General features: G+C 41.4%; 2 protein-coding genes across 2 annotated transcripts; one reads left to right on the top strand and one right to left on the bottom strand.

Annotated features, from left to right (window-relative positions):
• Positions 1-319: 319 nt before the first annotated feature.
• LOC117895356 (innexin inx7) lies at positions 320-2,055 on the bottom strand. Its single transcript, XM_034802983.1, is given in 4 exon segments — positions 320-722; positions 783-1,105; positions 1,107-1,496; positions 1,624-2,055. Coding segments are annotated over 4 exon segments (1,299 nt in total). The 5' UTR covers positions 1,858-2,055; the 3' UTR covers positions 320-370.
• Positions 2,056-10,354: 8,299 nt separating this feature from the next.
• Positions 10,355-15,681, top strand: LOC117895424 (innexin inx2). Its single transcript, XM_034803109.1, has 2 exons — positions 10,355-11,608; positions 14,551-15,681. Exon 1 carries the CDS (start codon positions 10,385-10,387, stop codon positions 11,486-11,488), a length of 1,104 nt encoding a protein of 367 aa, XP_034659000.1. The 5' UTR covers positions 10,355-10,384; the 3' UTR covers positions 11,489-11,608; positions 14,551-15,681.
• Positions 15,682-20,661: the final 4,980 nt, after the last annotated feature.

Here is a 20,661-nt window from a genome sequence, read left to right on the forward strand (position 1 = left end):
GGGCACCAGCTTTTGGGGGGTAGACACTTTCAAACCGCATTGGAACAGGCCATAAAGTGGGTCACCACAAACCACAAAACTGTCAGCCGCCACGCCCACGTTTCACAGAGCTCCGCCCAAAGTGGAGGTGTCTGGTTTGTTTTCTTTCATTTTAAATTCCGAAATTGAAATTACCGTTTTGCTGTCCAGATCCAAAACCTGTTAAGCTCCCACGAAAAGAAAAAAAATAAAGAAAAATGAATACATATTTACACTTAAAAATAAATATATTTAAAATAATTACAAAAAAAAAAACAGCATTTGAAATAATTAATTGCCTAGCTTTAATCGAAATGAATAAATTATTTTGGTTTCGGATTCGGTTTCGGGTTTAGACGGGCTGTTTGGTGTTTATCCCTGACGTCGATGGCTGCTGATGGGGAGCCGTGGATGGATGACGCAAATGCAGCAGGGGAGAGTCCGTTGTGTCCAGGCCACTGATGTCGGGATAGTGGGGCACTCGATCGCGATAGGCATTGATGTCATTGTCGCGATCGGGATCGGGGAACTCGCTGGCCAGATGATAGATGATCTTCTTGAACAGGAACTCGGACAGGTTGGTGCGCAGAAAGAAGAGGAACATCCAGTTGGAGAAGTTGCACTTGTCGATCACCGCTGAGATCTCGTTCTCGTCCACTCTACCCGGCTTGGCCCAATACAGGGACCAGCGGGTGAAGGTCAAGCTATTGAAAAAATGGGATTATCAAAAGTTTGGTTTGGGTTTGACTCTTTTCCATACTCACTTTTTGTAAAAGAACAGCGTTAGCAGGCGCCAGATGAGACCCAGAACGGTGACAATCAGCAGGAAGGCATACCAGAACCACAATATCACATAGATCTTCTCATTCATGATGTTCAGGGCCATCACACAGAGGGTATCGTGCTCCTGCAATGATCCGGAGGCGCCAAACTTGAAGAACTTGCACTTGGTCACCTTGGGGAAAACTATATCCAGAGCATTCATCTCGTCCACCCATCGCGAATGGAGTGCCTTTGGGCCGAGTGTGAGAAACTCTCCGGCCAGAAAGCGATTCGTCCAGGTGATCTGCAGCAGCAGATTCACCAAGATTGAGCACCTCGGCAAATACCAAATGTGCACCCCACGACTGATTCAAGCGCATGCGATCGATCATTGTGCGACGAATATCCTTTATCCGCTCATCCGCCTCCGCCATCGAGGGTATATTCAGTTTGCCAATCCGCAAACTATCGTTCTTGAGGTACTTGGTGAGACCCACCATACGCAGGCCAAAGACCAAGGCCTTGACCCGTCCACCCTCCCACTTCTTCCACAGAAAGTGCGGCACATAGAAGCAGAGAGCCTGGAAAAACAACACAAACGGCACCCACTGATAGTAGCCATGCCGCTTGATTTTATCCTCGTTTTGATTGAATGGTCCGATGCCAGGCGAGAAGATTTCACCATTCTTCAGGGCTGTGTTGTTGTAGTGCTTCACCTGGTTAGAGATTTAAGTTTATTAATATTAAAAAGCATAAATACCATTTGCAGATCCCCAATTAATCCGAGATGCAGTCAGATGGTCACCAATTGGTGACCCCAATTAGGACTTCTGATTGACTTACCACAGTAAAAGTGGGCGTAAAGAAACAAAATGTATTGATCACTGGTGCAATCACAGCATCGGATATACACTGAATATGCTCGCCAATGTACTGGCGGGATGTGATCAGCAGTGTGGCCACCAGCAGGATCACAAAGGTCCAGCGATAGTGCAGCTTGAAGACAATATTGTCTATGATCACACGCGTAATATCGAACTTGAGGTACTGCCTCACCGAGCTGAATGTGTTCAGCATTGTTATCTAGTTCTAGTTTCACCTTTTAGCTCTGATTACGATTACACTACACTACGGGAGGGGGGCTTTCTCTCGGAGAAGAATTGTCGGAGGGTTGTGTGTGCCAGTGGCCTAGCTCCTCATAACGTTGCTGTTGTCCGCACACTGTCGGGGAATTGCTAACTGTTTCGACTACGGTAACGGGCTGGACTGCCCGCCTGGGAGAGTAGGCGTCAGATTGGCGTTATCAGGAAGGGAGCCTCAAGTGGTGCTCTCTTGGTGCTAAGACCCACCCAAAAGAGCTTCCCCCATTCGATAAGACTGCGGCCCAACGAGCCAACTCGGCTGCTTAATTGAGTTTTTGGGTAAAGAGCGTTCCACTCACTGATTATCTTATCGAATGTTACTCGCTCAAGGAGAACCTACAGCTGGCAGGTGGAATTCCTGATCAAAATGTCTTCGCCGCGAGAGAAAATCGAAGGCGAATGAGCCAAGAGTGTAATCCCAACAGTGAGTAGAGGAAGTAACAAAAGAATATGATGCTCTTTCCTTTCATAAAGATTCCATCCCATGGATGTACTTTATCGACTGGCAGACCTTTCATCAATTTTCAGATACCCTTTTCCAAATGAAAAATTCCTAAAGAAAAACGACTAAATTTTATCCACATTGTATGATTGAATCATGAACGAAAATAGCTGAACCGAAAATTTGGAACCCGCAATGACGTGGTGGCAGAAATAAATAAACTAATCTTGTTTCAATCAACATTTCATTCACACACGTAAAAAGATATTACCCACAAAAAAAGGAACTTGGAATGGGGTTTTCCGATTACTATGACTAAAATGATTTAGCCAACAAGATCCCATTTTTTGTAGAGTAACAGACGGAAAGGAAATGTTCATTAGTGCATGCTCCGCTTGTAATTTTTTTGATTGCTGTGCAAATATCACATAAGCGAATGGATACATTCCCTACGAATGCACACGACACACAAACATTTGCCACGAACATTTCGAGACGATGATGAAAGTCTAAGATATGAAAGTGGAATCGAATGACGGAGTGAAAATGAATTTTTTCCCTTTGAATAGCTCATGAATCAGCTGCGATTCGTGCCAGCTGTGAAGCTCCGTTTCCGCCGTAAACTAGAGCTCTCCGCATCAGAGGGCCGCCGCTATCAATCGCAATTGCGATTCAATGTTGTCTATGCTAATGGATCGACGGACGAACGACAGTGGATAAATGTGGCCCAGTGGTTATGGGGGAATGTATGTAGCTGTTGACCCAGATCAGTGACGAACACACACAGAACACAGCCCATAGACCGTTGTTGTTCTTAAACTTAAGATGGAAATTACGCGTTTGTTTGCGCTGGAAAAAAGATTTCATATCGGAGTTCGTCATAACTGCGTGACTCTTGGGTGGGACAGGTGGAGGTCTTGTCTCTACATACGTCTGTTCTCTTTAATCTTCTATGAAATGACAATCTTATCGCTAGACAGACAACCAGTTAATTTTTATTTTATGAGTTTGTGCTTTCTTTTTCGTTTTGTTTTATTATACTTTTTTTTTTAGATTTTTTTTTGGGTGGAATGTCGCCTAAGATCCCCACACTATCAGTGTCAGCATACTTTATATGTATCTCTATCTGTATCTTAACTGACGCTTATCTAAGTGGCTCAGCGACTACGACGAATTCGTATTTTGTGCTTATTACTTAAGCGCTTAAAAGTCAAACGTTGCCGGATAAGATACCCGTACAGCCGTACAGATAGAGACGGGAATGGGAATGGGAGTGCGTAACCATGAACAGTGACTCCCTTCCCCCACTCCCACTCTTACCGCCTCTCTCTGAAATCGTGTTAGTAATTGCCACATTTTTAGACGCTTGACTGGCTATGATTTTGCCTTTTCCCGTTCTCGGCTTTCGTTGGAAAATTGTTTTCGTTTTGCGCGAAAGTTCATTGAATCATATTCAAATATCAATCGAATTGCTTCATTAACACATTTGCCAAAAACTCGTAGGTTTATTTATTTATCTGTGGCATTTTCGCATTGAAATTTAAATAAAGCAAACCGCAATGATGTTGAAATTTAAACCATTCAAGCAAGGCGATCAACACACATTACCCTCAGCCACAGATACAATTACACCTCATAAGCAATGCCCGTCTATCCACAGAAACGATTCCACGGAGTGCTCGTACTCGAACTCGCATTCGTTGCAACAAAATTCTGCTGAAAAAGTGAAAGTACGAGCTTTTGTTTCATACAAATTGCACAACGCTCTGCCGACGAAGAATGCCATTGATCAAGTGGGTAGTAGAAATGATCTTGATTCCGCACCAGAATATATATGTATAGGGAGTATGTGGAGCCACGGGTGCCTCCTTAGAAATCATTCCGATTGCTTTGATCTGTGATCTGTACACACGTAAGAATCTCGTATCCTTAGTTCAGAATGTTCTTTGTGGTATTTTCATTGGAAAAATATTTGAAATGTCCTGTAATTAGGTAAGGTCATAAGCTTGGTATCTAAAATGTCTCAGCTTTGTGGTGCGTTTATTTTTGTGAGTGTGTTTTCTATTCAAAGACCTCGAAGACATTTTTGGGGTAATCGCCACCTGTTGCCAATTATTCATAGAGAACTTAATGGACAGTCGTATGCGAAATGAACTTGATTCGTTGGCTTTAATGGTGGTGCGGCACACAAAAGCGACGCCGACATGAGAAATTGATTAGGCAAACACAGCCCAAAGTACGAGTGTTTCCAAGTATCTATGTATGTACATATAAGACAGTCAAATGGAGAGCGGGAGAGAGAGGATCATTTGTAGTCTGTCTCTCTTGAGAGCTTCTTTAGGGCTTGCAAAAACCAAGACGGATGGATAGAGGGGCAGAGCGAGAGGGAGACGAGTATGCGCAGGCGTAGCTTGATATTTATAGTGACTCAGAGCATTTTCGGGGAATTTTCTTGGATGATTGTCTGGCATTTGTTTGGGCTCTTCATCCTCCTCATGGATGACTAAGATGACCCGGCAATTCAATAATTAATAAACAAATCGCAGGCTGAAAGAGAGACGGCTATAAACCATCTCAAATAACTTCGTTCCGATTAACATTTTTGGAAGTTTTTTTTTTGCAATCTCACGAGTTTTATGCGAAACTATTTTCACACTTGTGCGAAACTTGAGAATGGGGGATAGGGACTACCCCATTCCATCTGATTTATACACGGGCGTTAGACAATTAAGGCTTCGGTCTCGGGTTTGCTTTTCGATTCGATTCGGTTCGTTGCGGTTTTTCTGGTGCTATTTATAGCCCGGACAGTAGCCGTCTCGGCAATGTATCTTCTATTCACTCATATGCCCGCATGTGTATCGACTTAATGGTTTTATAACTGATTTTTATTGGCTCGGCTCTCAGGTTGTTGACGGCAATCATTATTAATTGGCAACCGCCTAATGGGAGGACTCATTTCTCATGTTTTACCCCCGTTCTTCCAGCACTACGCACGCGGTATATCAAACATCTGTTTGGGGGCGTACTGAAACGAATTCAATCCAAAAAGTTGGCTAATGAAGTTGTTTGAGGAGTTTAGGCTGAACAGAGCCTTACTTTAGTCTCAATAAGTTGTAAGTTTAAGATTAAGTAAACTTTCATGAAATTTCAAACTGTGTAAATTTTGGTATATTGTACATATATTCGATGTTGAAAATACAAAGAAATAAGTGGAATGATTTTCTTCTATGTACATTTTTCCAAATTTCTTATAAAGTTAAGCTATGCTTACAAAATTCAGTGTTAAGAAGTAACTAAAAAAAAATAATATTTTCTATAGATAAATTATTTACTATACATATGTACATTAGTATGTATATATACCATCATATATATCATGAGCAGCAGAAACCGGTGCACCTCTTTCAGAATGCTCTTTCATTAGCGAATATTTTAAAACGCAATACATTAAAATGTGGTTCCATGATCTTAGAACGTTTCCGAATTAGATTAGTAGAGGCCTTGATATAATAGTTGTTTTTTTGCACGAAAACATTATTTATTTATTTATTTCAATTAACAATTATTTGCTAATAATGGAATAGGAATAATAATAAACTAATTATATATGTACAAGAGAGAAAGGAAAGATACAATTTACACATTTTCTAAACCAAGGTAATGATAAATGTTAAATATAATTTTTTCAAGGGATAATTCGGGGGATATTAGATGGTACAAGTAATTATAATTATTGCATAAAACCCGGAAAGGTTCATGCTGGGAGTAGTTAGATCTACATATGGATAATCGGATGGGGCGGAAAGTGCGGGTTGGTCTGGAGGGAACCGAAAAATAGATTCGTTCCAAAAGCGTTTGGGCGTCCGATATCCCGAGAATGAGCTTATTCATGAATACCACCCCATTGCAAATGGGGTAAAGAGGGTAGGTTCAGTAGTTTTAGCCTAGATAGGTATGGTGGAAGGAGTCTGTTAGAGTCCCAGTTTAGATGTCTAAGGGCGAATATTAAAAATTGTTTTTGAACGGATTCAATAATAATTTGTTGCTCCTTAATTTGTTGTTGCGAACCAACGAGACGTACAGTGCTTTAGTTATATACGGATCGTCAAACTCTTTTGACCAACGCTTAATAAAGGCTAGAACTCCCTTAGCTTTGTTAACGGTTGAAGCAATATGGCTATTAAAACATAGCTTGTGATCGAAAAGGACTCCTAAGTCATTTGATGTGGAGATTCGGTCCAGAACATGGTGTCCTAGAGAATAGGAGACAAAGTGTGGTGCACGGCGGTGAAAAGTCATAAGTTTGCACTTAGAATGGTTCAAGAAAAGTAGGTTATTTGAACACCAAATGATTAATTCATCAAAGGTCCTAAATGACTTCCTTGAGGTCTGGAGTTCCTCCAGACATTCGACAAGACATTGTTAAACAAAACACGCTGTGTGCGATTCAGCAGGTACGATGATATCCAGTTTACAAGATTTTTGGGAAAACCTAATAAAGAGAGCTTATGGATCAGCAGAGTATGATTAACAGAATCAAAAGCTTTATTGAAATCTGTAAAAATGACGTCAGTCTGCAAGCCACTTTGAAATCATCGGTTGTTTAGAGACGAGAATTCTAAAAGGTTAGTAGATTTTGATCGATGTCTAAAAAAACCATGTTGCGTCGGGGATAAAATGCTAGAACATGCATGTTGCAATTGACGAGTGACAAGGTGCTCGAGCAACTTCGGAATGGCAGATAGTTTAGCAATACCACGATAGTTTTCGATATTAGATCTGGACCCTTTCTTGTGAAGAGGAATAAGGTAGGATTCATTCCAGATCATGGGGAGGCGAGAACGCTTCAGGGCTAAATTGAATAAGAAGGTCAAGGGATGAGATAGGGCTTGAGCCCAATATTTTAAAATACAGCTCGGAACTTTATCTGGACCCGCAGAAATTTTTGCCACAGATATACGTTATAACATTTCTTATTGACCGTAAGAAATTGAGAGCGAACCGACGAATATTGGGCAAAGACAGACAAAGAGCCAGTTATCTGGTACTTTTTGTAGAGCCGAGATTTTGTATTTTTTAAGTAAGACAGATACTTGGAAAACCACGGAGGTTTAGAGGAAACAAATACGGTGACTTCAGGGACGTAGGTATCGAAGGCAGAGTATAATGTTTCGTAAAACAGATTGACAGTAGGCTCTATATGTGATGAGTACTGAAGAAAGGACCAATCCACTTGCGAGAGATGTAGACAAAGATCGATAAAATTAGTTTTGCGAAAACATTTTATACGACTTTTTGAAGGTAAAATGGTGTTAGTAATAGAGACTTCGAAAAATATAGAAAAAGTAGGATGATGCGGATCTTCGGGAAAATACACAGAGTATACACAAGTTTTATTAAAATATGAAGATGTGTGTAACTCCGGTACTTAAGACCAAATTGAATTAATTACAGTTTATAAGCTTCTTTCCTTTTCTTGATTAGGCGAAAAATGCGAGAGCGATGCAGAAACACGACCGGCTTGCTTGAGGCGTTAGGGCACGAGCTACCTTGTTTAAAATGTCTAAATAAGTAAAATTATTCTAAACTGTTTCTCTCTCTTTAGTTGCCTCTCCATAAAAGATTTGTCGAGATCTTGAAGTTCTGTGATGTCACGAAAGAGCACCCTTATCATTCCTTATCAGCATTCTAGCAGATACTGGTAGTGCATAGCAGTGTCTACGACTATCGTCAGCTATTACGACATCAAGAATACGTTTTAATTATTTTGTACAATCGAATGAACGCTCTTGAGGGTAATGTATGGTACATATTATTTGCATACATACAACATGTACACATTATGTACCACATCTGTATGTATGTACATATGTACATAAGTATGTAAACATGATATATAACACTATTTATGGTATAGATAAGCCATTGGATTTCTTAATTTAAAACTCAAGATAGTTTTTTTAGTGTCGCGGACCGGGGACCCTAACGATGGGTCGTCTGGTTCTGGGTTTTGGAATTTATGGATGGTGTCGGACTTGAAAGAAAACAGGTAAACAGGCAAACGAAACAACACAAAGAAGAAGGTGAAAATACCAACAATGAGAAGGAGAGCAACATCAACGAGAACGAGTGTAACAGGTAGTCGTCGAGGCTCTGCCTTGCTCGCTCTCTCTCTCACTGTCTGACTGTCTCTATGTTTCAGGGGAAAATCCCGCTAAATGTATGTACATATGTACATACATATGTATGTATGTAGCATATCATAGGAGAGTCACTTTAATCACGTTTCCTTCCATTCTCAATGCATGGGACGCACAGGTAAATAAATCGTTGGAAATAATCAGCGTGAGTCTGTATGGGAGTGTGTGTTTTTAGGTACTATAGAAATGCAGTGAAAGCCGGGTTCCATCCTCTCTTAGCCTTTGTCTCAACTTTGCTCTCTCGCTCCATCCGTTTCGCTCCCTGTGCATCTCCGTATGTATGTACGTATACTTACATACGTACATATGTATGTATCTCCTGGTTACTTGTTTCTTTGTTGACTCCAACTGCAACTGCAACCCCAACTCCAACTTCAAACAACTCCAGCATCCACACACAACCAACTCCATTGTACTGCACGACGGGTTCCAAGAACTTGTCGCCCTGCAACGCAAACACAAACACATCAAAACACAAAAGAGTTTGAATATGGGAAATGGGATGCTGTTGCTGAGTGGAGACGAAGCGCGACAGAGATGCTCAACTCAACTGCAGTTGCAACATCAAGAGCGGTGGCGTTGCCAGACTTTTACACATGTAACATTCCTAGCTGCCATCACATCACTCAAGTGATGTGTCTGAGGGATAATTAGCTGCAGCTGCTGTAATTTCTTTTAGCTTAACTTCCCAGGACCATCATGTGGTGCCATCACTAGTGAGTCACCCTTCCCCACATCCCCTCGCCACACTGAAAAGAATTGTCACCCTTTTTGAGAGCACAGCTTCCATGTCGATGTTTAGCACGAGCTCTCTCTCTCTGTCCCTCTCCTTTCATAAATGAGAGCAAATACAAGTCTGGCCTGAGCGGGAGAGAGATTGAGTGGCGACTCAAACAAGATCCACCCCATAGCACAGCACAATTTACCTGCCCGACGACTCTCACGCGCCGCGCTCTTGCTCTCTCTTACTCTCTATCTGTACAGCATAACTGGGTGTTTGGTGGTCGCTCCCCCAGCCACGATAATGCAGCGCATGAGAGAGCATCTGAAATGACTCAAGCGGAGCGGGCTCGCGCTCTCGCTCTGCCCTCTCTCTCCGTGACAAAACGGAACGCGGGCAGAGAAAACACTGCCCTCCAGTTTGGGCTCAGAGCTCAGACGAAAACCGATATCCGAAGTGTACGCTTTAGTGCCCGCTGCTGTGTCGGCGTTTTATACTACCTGGGTAACACCGCGCCAGCCGTCGCCGTTGTCGTCGTTCGTCGTCGCCGCTACGCCACCGCCAACACCAGCACCAGTACCACCACCACCACCACCACCACCACCACCACCCGACCGCCCGCGCTTTTCGTTTGAGTTTGAGTTCGAGTTAACGAGTACGATTGTGTCGCGTCGTCCGTCGTGTGTTTGAGAGCGTGCGCACCCGAAGACACTCCGCCGAAGCCGAAAGCTCGCTGGGGGATCGATCTAACCAGAGCGCGCCTGTGTGACCAAATCCAAGACCAATTGTTGATCGTGCCCAGACCCAGACGCAGGCGCACACCACCAAATAAACAAACACACACACACACAGCCACACGAATTAAGAATATTTTTTTTTTTACTGTTTTCGCTTGATGTGCATTATTCTTGGGCCGGAGACTGAAGAGTTATGTTGGACAAGTGAGCAGCAGGCCATAAGCAAGAGCAGCAGCAGCAACAAAAAGCCGTAAACGAAAAACAACACGGCAATCAATCAAAGCAAGAACGAACGGTAAAATAATTCGAATTAACAACAACAAGAGCATCAACGCAGACAACGAGACAAGAGAAACTCCACAATGTTTGATGTATTCGGCTCCGTTAAGGGGCTGCTGAAGATCGACCAGGTGTGCATCGACAACAATGTATTCCGGATGCACTACAAAGCCACCGTGATTATACTGATCGCCTTTTCGCTGCTGGTGACATCCCGCCAGTATATCGGTGATCCGATCGACTGCATCGTCGACGAGATACCGCTGGGTGTGATGGACACCTACTGCTGGATCTATTCGACATTCACGGTGCCGGAACGCCTCACCGGTGTGACCGGCCGAGATGTGGTCCAGCCTGGCGTTGGGTCCCATGTGGAGGGGAAGGACGCGGTGAAGTACCACAAGTACTACCAGTGGGTGTGCTTTGTGCTCTTCTTCCAGGCGATACTTTTCTACGTGCCGCGTTACCTCTGGAAGTCGTGGGAGGGTGGACGCCTCAAGATGCTCGTCATGGACCTGAACAGCCCGATCGTGAACGATGAGTGCAAGAACGATCGCAAGAAGATCCTCGTCGACTACTTCATGGGAAATCTGAATCGGCACAACTTCTACGCCTTCCGCTTCTTCGTCTGCGAGGCCCTCAATTTTGTGAATGTGATTGGCCAGATCTACTTTGTGGACTTCTTCCTCGACGGAGAGTTCAGCACGTACGGCAGCGATGTGCTCAAGTTCACCGAAATGGAGCCCGATGAGCGCATCGATCCGATGGCGAGGGTCTTTCCAAAAGTCACCAAATGTACGTTCCACAAATATGGTCCCTCCGGCGATGTGCAGAAGTTCGACGGACTGTGCGTGCTGCCGTTGAACATTGTCAATGAAAAGATCTACGTGTTCCTGTGGTTCTGGTTTATCATCCTCAGCATTCTGTCGGGCATCTCGCTTATCTATCGCATCGCCGTCGTTGTCGGCCCCAAGCTCCGTCACCTGCTCCTCCGCGCCCGTTCCCGACTGGCCGAGAGCGAGGAGGTCGAGCTGGTGGCCAACAAGTGCAACATCGGTGACTGGTTCCTGCTCTACCAGCTGGGAAAGAACATCGATCCACTCATCTACAAGGAGGTGATATCCGATCTCTCGCGCGAAATGGTGGACGATGAGCATAGTGCTCATAAGCGACCATTCGATGCCTAAAATCTAAGCGAAGATCAACACGAAGATGAAGATGTAAGACCAGGACGAGGACGAGAACGAGAATAAGAACGGGGTGCTCATCCATTCAAGGAGTGGGCGTGGCAGTGTGCCAGAGTGCCAGTAAGTGTCTCCCCCCCACACACACACACACACACACACACACACACACACCCACCCACCTCTACACACATACTCTCAAAAGAAAGCTCCATCCCTAACGTTTACATATATTTCCATTCCAATTCCCAAAAACCCAAAAAAACCGAACCCTCCATCGATCTTAAGACAAAAGAAAGACATTAGTTCGTAGTGATTTAGTTGATAAACCTTTCAATTGATTGTAAACATGGATTATGACAACGATTATGCATCCAAGCATGCGTAGTTTGTAGTTTTTCAAACAACCGAAAGACACAACCAATACCCACCATTTTTTTTTTAACCATTATCTTTAGTCTTAACAAGCGAACGAACTAAGCGAGATCTTCATAACGACAATAAAAAACTATGTTTTCCAATACAGCAAAGAATCACTTTTACACCGAGTGGCATAAAGAGAGCGAGGGAGAGAAAGAGAGAGATAGAGAGAGAGAGTGAGAGAGAGAGAAGTTCTTCTGGTCTTACGCGCTCATTTAAGCGTAACCCAAGCAGCCCAACAACCGGCTCTGTCTCTGACTCCTGCTCTGGCTTGGCTCTCCACTTGATTTCCCTTCCAGCCAAAGCGAGACGGCAACTGCGCATGCGCAACAGCCATTTCTAGCTCTGTCCCACTACCAAACACACACACAGAAAGACACACAAGAGGGACAGGGAAAACCAGTTTGACCAGCAGATAGTAGCTGGAAAGATCATTGCCAGCAAGGCAAAAGATTCTTACCAACTTCGACTTCGGCTTCATCTGGCATTTCTGTGACGGCTACCCTGTGGATGGTCGAACCTGTCCAAACCGGTGGGCTGTATGCGTACTGTGAGAGCTCGTTTTGTTCGTTACGAAACTTTAACTGCAGTCCAATCAATAAATATTTAGCCAAGCATCACTTTCGTGTATCATTCGGCTTCAACTCACATAGATTTGTGATAGTTATACTTAGAGAATTAATCATCCCCGACCATCCATCACTTATCTAACTCTATCTAACTCTTGTCTCCTCCCTATGCATCTCGTTACCATCTTTACCGTTTTTTTTCTCGCTCCTCACTACCGCTCTCGCTACCATCTCTAATGTGTGTTTTTTTTTGTTGGAGCTGCCACACACATTGCCCTTCAACTCAACTCAAATGTCTCCCTGTCAGCTCCGTAATCAGCATTTAGTTGCTCAATGTCTGCGCACATTTCGTTCTCGGTTCTCCGTTCTCTGAGACGACATGCAATGCCAATTAGAAGTTGGGCAATATGTGTGGTCGCGTACGTGATTGCTTCAACTAAGTATTGTACTTATCTAATCGAAAGAAGCGAGGTTCTCAGCAGAGAGAGAGAGAGAAAGAGAACGAGGCAGCAAACCCAAAAAAGGAACAAAGTTGATAAGATACCAGATACAGACACAGGGAACACAGCAACAGAGATATACGTACGTACAATAGCCATACATACATTCGGGCAGAAAAGAGGCTGCTGAGACAGTTTAGACTGTTGAGTGCTGATGTTGCTGTTGATTGGCGACAAAGTGCTGCAATTAGCACACATTTTCATTCGCTCGGAGATCAGAAAAGATCACAAGATCACAAGATCTCAGATCCAGACTAGGTCCGTGTCCGCATCCGTGCCGGACTGTAGTTTCATTAATGATAGCAAAAACACAAACACACAATTCGTCTCGGGGTCTCTCTGTCGCTGTTTAGCCTCAACAGCTTTTGATGATCATCATAATCAACAAATAAGCGAATGAATTTTTTGTTCTTGCCCTCTCCATATGTATGTATGTATGTGTATCGTATGTGTGGCCGTCAATTTGGGATATCAATGAATGAATGGATGGACCTGCCTCGGACCGTACCGGACCGCACCGTATATGGCTGGTTCTATCACACCCGGTACACCTACACATTCAATCACCGCCCTCCCCCCCAAACGAACCACATGGCCCTACACAGCCTTTGCCTGAACGAGTCACCATGAATGAAATGAGAAACAGACACGCGAAAAGCTGTTGCTCTCCATTAAATGTTTTCTGTTTTGTAGTACATCAAAATACCTCGCAATCATTGAAGATCTTGATAACCCTGAGATATGATGCATAAAATAGGACTGTCATTTGATCTTGTTAACTATATACATAGCTATTAAAATATATGCACATACATACCTTCAGTATTTCTAAATTTCAACCTGGCTTCGCTTCAACCTTTTCGCACAAGTGAATTTAAACTAAAGATCCAGGTATCCAATAGTCGGAAAACTTGACTAGTTTTCTATTATGTTAGTTTAATTTTTGCGTTCATATTAAATTTACTACTCACGCACAAAATTGGTTTATCTCTCTCATTTCTATGAGACTTTAATTGCATTAATTGGTTCCAATTAGCAAAGAGCATGAGAACGAGTGGAAGAACGCCCCTTACTCGTCGCCAATGAAAATCCATACATATTCCATACATATCTGAGAACAATGGAGCATGTTCCGAGTATGATTTATAGATTTATTGCTTCCCTTTAGATGCAGGTTTGTTTTGTTTTTTTTTTTGAATGGACTGTAATGATAGTAAAACAGTTGTGGGATTCTTATTCATGGCAGATGTATTGAAAAATAGGGATTAGAAACAGATCCAGATACAGATGCACAGATGATGTTTTTGCACACTCTCTTTATTTTTAGATGTTTTCAAATATCAAGATTGGAAATAGAAAAACTCGTTTAATGCATTAATGTCCATGGATGTTAAATGGGAGATTGCTCAGACAAATGTTGCAAAAAGGAAAGATACTTACATATGTACAGACATACATACATTAATCTTATCTAAAAACGTTTCATCTGTAATTGATCTTAAAAATTATATAAATATTTGTTCCTACAAGAAAATGATTTAACTCCATTATTTGTATTTCTTTTTCTTTTATATAGTTTCACGCAGCCGAAATTGGGTTAAGATGAGGACACTCCAAGTCGCTGGTTGTCAATGTAGATGAGGCCTTTCGAGCTAATGACGAGCTAATTGAACACATATCAACGAATTCCATGCTTAAAATGGGATAGATGCAAAACGGGGCGTTAGCCAGAGATGCAGTTTGGAGTGGTGGAGAACGTATACTGCTATAAACAAGAGAAAATATGAAATATGAAAAATAATAGTACACAAATGAATGTAACAAATACTAGCCGAGTCCCAGGGGCTGGGGGCTACTCCCCCCCGAAGACGCACGACAATCAGAATTTATTTATGTATGTATGTTCCGAAAGCCCCCATAAGCCCCCTGGGCGAAATCCATAAAAGACAGGACAAAAGACATTTTCCAACTATACTTTATTCTACATTGTACGAGTATGTATATGTCGAGGAGCAGCTGCTAACGAATTAAGTAATGGGATAGAGATATAAACCTATACATCCAGACATATATAATATATTTTTTAATAAGCAATTACACAGATATTTATACATACGAAGAGACATACAATATATATTTACGAATGCCACATGCGAGTAATATTTATGCTAAGAGTTGTGATCATTGATTAAGACATCTAAAACAAAAACAAAACGAAAAAAAAACCATTTGGATATACGATATATCCATGAAAAAACATAACAATAATTTACAAATAGTAAAGAAACGCCAGCATAATGAGAACCCTAATGATAACACTTATAATATACAATTCACATACACGCATACATATATTAAATATTCTATTTCAATTTTTACACATATAATTTAGCAATTTTCGCCAGCAATTAGTAATAGTAATTTTTCATAATTTTAATAATATTTTCTTTTTTTTTTTGCATATTTTTGGTAGCATTTATATAGTTTAGCGCAATTTTTTTACACTCACGAGAAATCATCCATAAACGAGCGAAGGGCAAGGGAGAAAAATCTATATATTTATACAAGAGAAAAAAAAATATATATTTATACATTAAAAACTAAATGTAAGTTCATGGAAAAGACAAGCAACAAATGAAAGACTCAAAGGCAATATTTAGAAGACAGTTAAAATCGAAAAGCAATCAAAAAATAAATATATAAAAAATCAATGTTTGTCATTTTAGGCTAAGTTTCAATTTCAATTCCATATTCTTATGCCTAATTATAATTGTACGAAATTACTTGAGAACATGATGATTTGTTTCTAAGATTTATCGTTTGTATTCATTCAAGAACAACTCCATTTCATGCGGAAATAAATGACAGATTAAAACAAGAGAAATTAAATACCATTTTCTAATCGGGGTGCGCCAAAAGCAATTACAAAACCAAACAACAGAATACAAAACACCCAAATAACAAAAAAAAAAACAATTGTCGACACTTCAAAGGTTCTATGAAAGGTGGACGCAGGTTTCACATTTTAACTAACGAGAACCTGCCGAAACTTGTTGACTTTCAGCAAACATCGGAACGGGTCTCGGCACGATCTCTGGGTGCTAATGGTCTTTGACCCTGCCTGCTTCACCAGAAATATCATCAGAACTTTGTTCTCTATGTTTGTAGATGCACCTGACGTGAGATTTCCCTGGGACTACCCCATCTTTAATTCTACAGAGAATCAAGAAACTTTCAAAGCTTATCAGAGAGGAATGTGGACAAAAAGGAGAATCCAAGCAAAGCTGATGATTTCTTGCAACAGGTGGCGAAATATCAGGGGAATAAAAATCCAATCTTTAAATTGTGCCACCTGGTCAGAGTTCTGGGCTTATTCTCACACCTATGGCCACAAACAAATGTGAATAGCTTCCCATTAAATTCCGTGATTTAACGCTTACATTACGTTAATCGATCCAAGTCACATTTATCGGGGCTAATTTGGTAAACTTTTACTTTTTATTCTGCATAAACTTTAAATTTTTCAACTGTTCTAAAATTGAACTTTAAGCTGTGAAGTGAGTCTTTTATTTGTAAAGGTAACGAGAAACTTTAGCTGGAACACAAAATTATATTTACTTTCTCATCAGAAATGTAAAATAGGCTACTTTGCAGCTACATACATACGTAAGAAACACAATCTGTATGGATATAGCATTAATAAATATGGATAGCCTGATTAATTTTGTATCAATTAAAACTCAATCTACGTTTTGTTCCGGAGACTGATTGCAGTTGTTTTCCCTTTCCGGATTGCGACGCATTCCGGACAAACACCTCAACGGAATGCTGTAATAACGATGCGGGGCCAGGTCGCGACTTGTGAGTATTCCAGCAATTTCACAATTACACAAACATTGCAAATTTATGCTGAAAGTAAGGCAATGCCATAGCCCCATGCAGGGGGTGGTGGTGGTTCTGGGCTGTGGTGGCTGGGTCTGGGCCTGGAACTGGGGCTATGCGGAGTGCTGCGAAGATGTTGAGCAAATTACGGGTACGGGTATCATATCAAATTGAATTAAGCGCTGCAATTGCCCTCAATAAATAAATACATATGTATGTATGTACATAGATACATACATTCGTATAAATATTACGGCATGGCAGTGCCAAGAAAAGGAGAAACCCAAGTGTGGAATATAAATGGGTATATTCATATACATATGTATTAATGAAAACTACTGAGCTCCCTCGCTCTCTCTGTCTCTATCTAAGCGACAAATGTCAAAGTTCTAAATTGATTGAATTGAATTTTTATTTATATTCCCTTAAACATTCCGCAGAACAAAACGTACACACAAACGTGGGAATGGCACGTCTCAGGGTAAGCTTTAGATATATCAAATATAGAACATTTTTGACTGGATAATGGAATCCAATTTGCATTAGTATCTCCAAGTCGTTAGGCTTCCTGGCATTTACTCGTACAGCTATTAGGTACTAATAAATTCGTAGTTACCATAAGTGCCAACGTCGACTGAGGGGCGCTGCTGCATGACGTGCGACACGTGTTTTGGCTCAACCACAGCGTACTCATTTCCAGACGAGCAGCTCTACTTGGATGAATAAAAATACCTGCCCCATGGGAAAATACGTGGGGTTGTATGTACATATGCACCCCATACCGATAGCCGAGTATTTCTAGTTGACCTTGCACTTGGGTGGGGGGTTGGTCACCCTTTTGTTGTCGTTGCTTATGTGCTTTCTTTCCGGACAATTGTCAAATTAGTTTCCCGCAATTTGCACAAAAGCGCTGCGAAACAACACCCACTGAGGCGATCAATTTCAAACACAAATTTGAAATCCGTGCCAGCCCACAGCCCCAGCGGTGGCGACCTCTGGCGGTGGCCAACACCTTACGTAATACCGTCACGTAAGCGGTTTGCGCCGTGATCTTTGTGGCGTTGCTACGGCCACTCGTCTAAATTTCATTTTAAACACAATTAATGTATCTTAAATGTTGTTTTCGATGTATTTTTACTCTGGCTGTTTTATTCTGACATTACCCGTGAATCGTTGTCGGGTTTGCCTCCTTTTGTTGCTGCCTTACAGATTTATTGTTATTGCCGTTTTGTTTTTTCATGCTATTGTCGCAATTGTTTTTTTTTTCGGTTTTTGTACCTTATTTCATTGTACACTCTGGCTCAATGCTGCGAATTAGCTTTGAGCGAGAGGGAGGAGCAGCAGATCAGTTTATTTATCACCTTGCTAAGTAAATATTCTCGACCCAAATCGGGCAAACGTTTAGCTTGCTTCTCCTCAACCAGTCCTTACTTATACTTACTTATGTACATAATTCTCCAAGCATTCACCTACAACTATGTATACAAATATGTAGTTATTGGGCGGACATCTTCCTTGCTTGAGCAGGGGGACCATTAATAATAATAATAATAGTCATACTCTCTCTTTTAGTCAGGCGGCAATTCATCAGTGCTGACCTTTAACCTCTTATAAATCGATTTGTTATATGCCATTTGCTGAGTATTTTCCACTAATTACAATGTGACTGACACAGAAGTTCCCAAACCCAAACAGAGACAAGTCGATGCCTGTTTATCAGCTAAAACTCCTGCATTAGCATAGCACAGATACGAGCCCTCGCACCCGATGAGACTGTGAGTATACATATCGTATGCGTAAGCAATTAATATCTTTTTGTTTATCAAAAAACACAGCGACTTTGTATGCAAATCCTCGTGGACAGAGGGTCCGATATGTGTATACATATGTCAGGTTTATTTTTTTGGTTCGGCGTTCAGCTTTTTCGGGGTTTTTGTTTATGGAGGAACACAATGAGTAATCCCCGTACCGTAAGACAAAGGGTAGGCAACGGGAACGGGAACTGCTTTACCGATACCAACTCTCTGTGTGTGTGTGTGTGTGTGTGCCACAAACACACTTTCAGCTTTGTGATTGTTATTGTGATATGTTCGGTTCATTTCGGTCGGGATCATACTCAGACTCGTGTACAGTGAGTAGTTTTTGGCTTTTGGATTGGATGCAGTTGTTCTGTTTTCTTCTTTCATTCCTCCATCGAAACTTGCGGAAGTTTCAATCGTTTTTAATGAGCTCCACAGCAGTGACACACAAAGTCCACTTAGATGAGACATGGGCAGGGTCCAATGTACATACAAATCTACCCATACCCTTCTGTAACTTTTGTTTATTTCAGCTAAATGGGGAAGGGTATTAAAAACAAAGAATAAATGAACTGAAATTGTAATGCGTGTTGTCTACGCGTAGATTTTGAAATTGATTTAAAGTTGTTTTTGATCAATAAATTGTCTACTCGAAAATTTAGAAATCAATTAAAAATTTAGAATTGAAAGAACAGGGTATGCCCTTATGAGCTACAAGCGATACCATTTCCGATGGATTGTCATTTGGATATGTTTTCTGGCAGTCAAATCCCCCACTGCACCCCTTCAGCAGAGCAGCAGTGTACCGCGTGGACACAATCAGCGTTTCTAATTAGATGGCCAGACGTGGCAGGCGAATGCTTATTAGACATTCTATGCCCCAGACACCAGAGCAGGAGGAGGAGCATGTAGAGTAGGAGGAGGTGACACCGGTTGCTGCTCTGGTTTATAGTTTACGAAACGATGTGGGCCGTTCCAATTGACGCTGGCCAGTGCATTCGACACCTTTCGCAAAGTTGGGCAAACAGCAATCAAAATCAACAAATATGCAACAAAGCACAGCAGAGCAAACAAGAAAAGCAAACCCAAAAGCAAAGGCAAGGCAAGACATGAGTTTAAACATTTGCTTAGTGCGGCGACAACAGGTTGCATAAATTATTATCGACCAGCGAATGCAATTGCACGACTTATGTACGAGCATTACAATGCCACCAAGCTGCCCATCCTCCATGGCGTGGAGTTGAGGGGCCTTGCAACTTGCAACCTTGTTGCTGCTAATGACAAATGCATGTCGCTCGAATTTGCTCTGTTTGCTTGTCTTTCACTTCAAATGTTAGTGCTTGTGCCGCCCAAAAGGCTCCATTAGCTAACGCAGCGCAAGCAACAAAATTCTCAATAAAGTCTTAGGTCTTGATGCTGTTTTATTTTCATCAAAATTCCATTGCAAAAATAATTCAATTTATCTTTCTACGCGATCCTTAGGGTCTACGGGAGTGTGTTAAATGTTTGCAAGTTTTGGTAACATTTGAAAGTCGTTTCAAAATGATTTTCGCTTTATCTTAACAATTATTGATAATTTTGCTCCAATTGAATTTTAAGTTATGTCTCACATGGTTCATAAGAGTCTAATAAATACATATATCCACATATAGTCGAGATTAAATCATTTTTACGGATCCTTAAACTTCTTTCTCATAGGAGATACCTACAAAATAGACAGAAAATCCTAAAAGCATGTTCGCACCTCAAATTAAAATTAGTTACATATATTTCAAGAGTTTTAATAAATTTCGAAAATAATATGGGTACAAAATGCATTAGGAAATAGGTTTTTACTGGCTGTTGTCTCAATGCAAATTCCCATATATGCAAAGAAACTGACTACCAGATATGTTGATTGATATGTTGACCAAAATATTGATTAAAATAGATACCAGTGTGTACCTATCCTCGTCCTTCTTCTCCTAACAAATTAACAATATTCCGTGATTTATTTGTTTAAAAGC

Source organism: Drosophila subobscura, chromosome A (assembly GCF_008121235.1).
Source record: "Drosophila subobscura isolate 14011-0131.10 chromosome A, UCBerk_Dsub_1.0, whole genome shotgun sequence".
Classification (NCBI taxonomy): Eukaryota; Metazoa; Arthropoda; class Insecta; order Diptera; family Drosophilidae; genus Drosophila; species Drosophila subobscura.

What these genes read in the sequence shown, in the direction of transcription:
- LOC117895424 (XM_034803109.1), top strand. Translation starts at nt 10,385, where the DNA reads ATGTTTGATGTATTCGGCTCCGTTAAGGGGCTGCTGAAGATCGACCAG.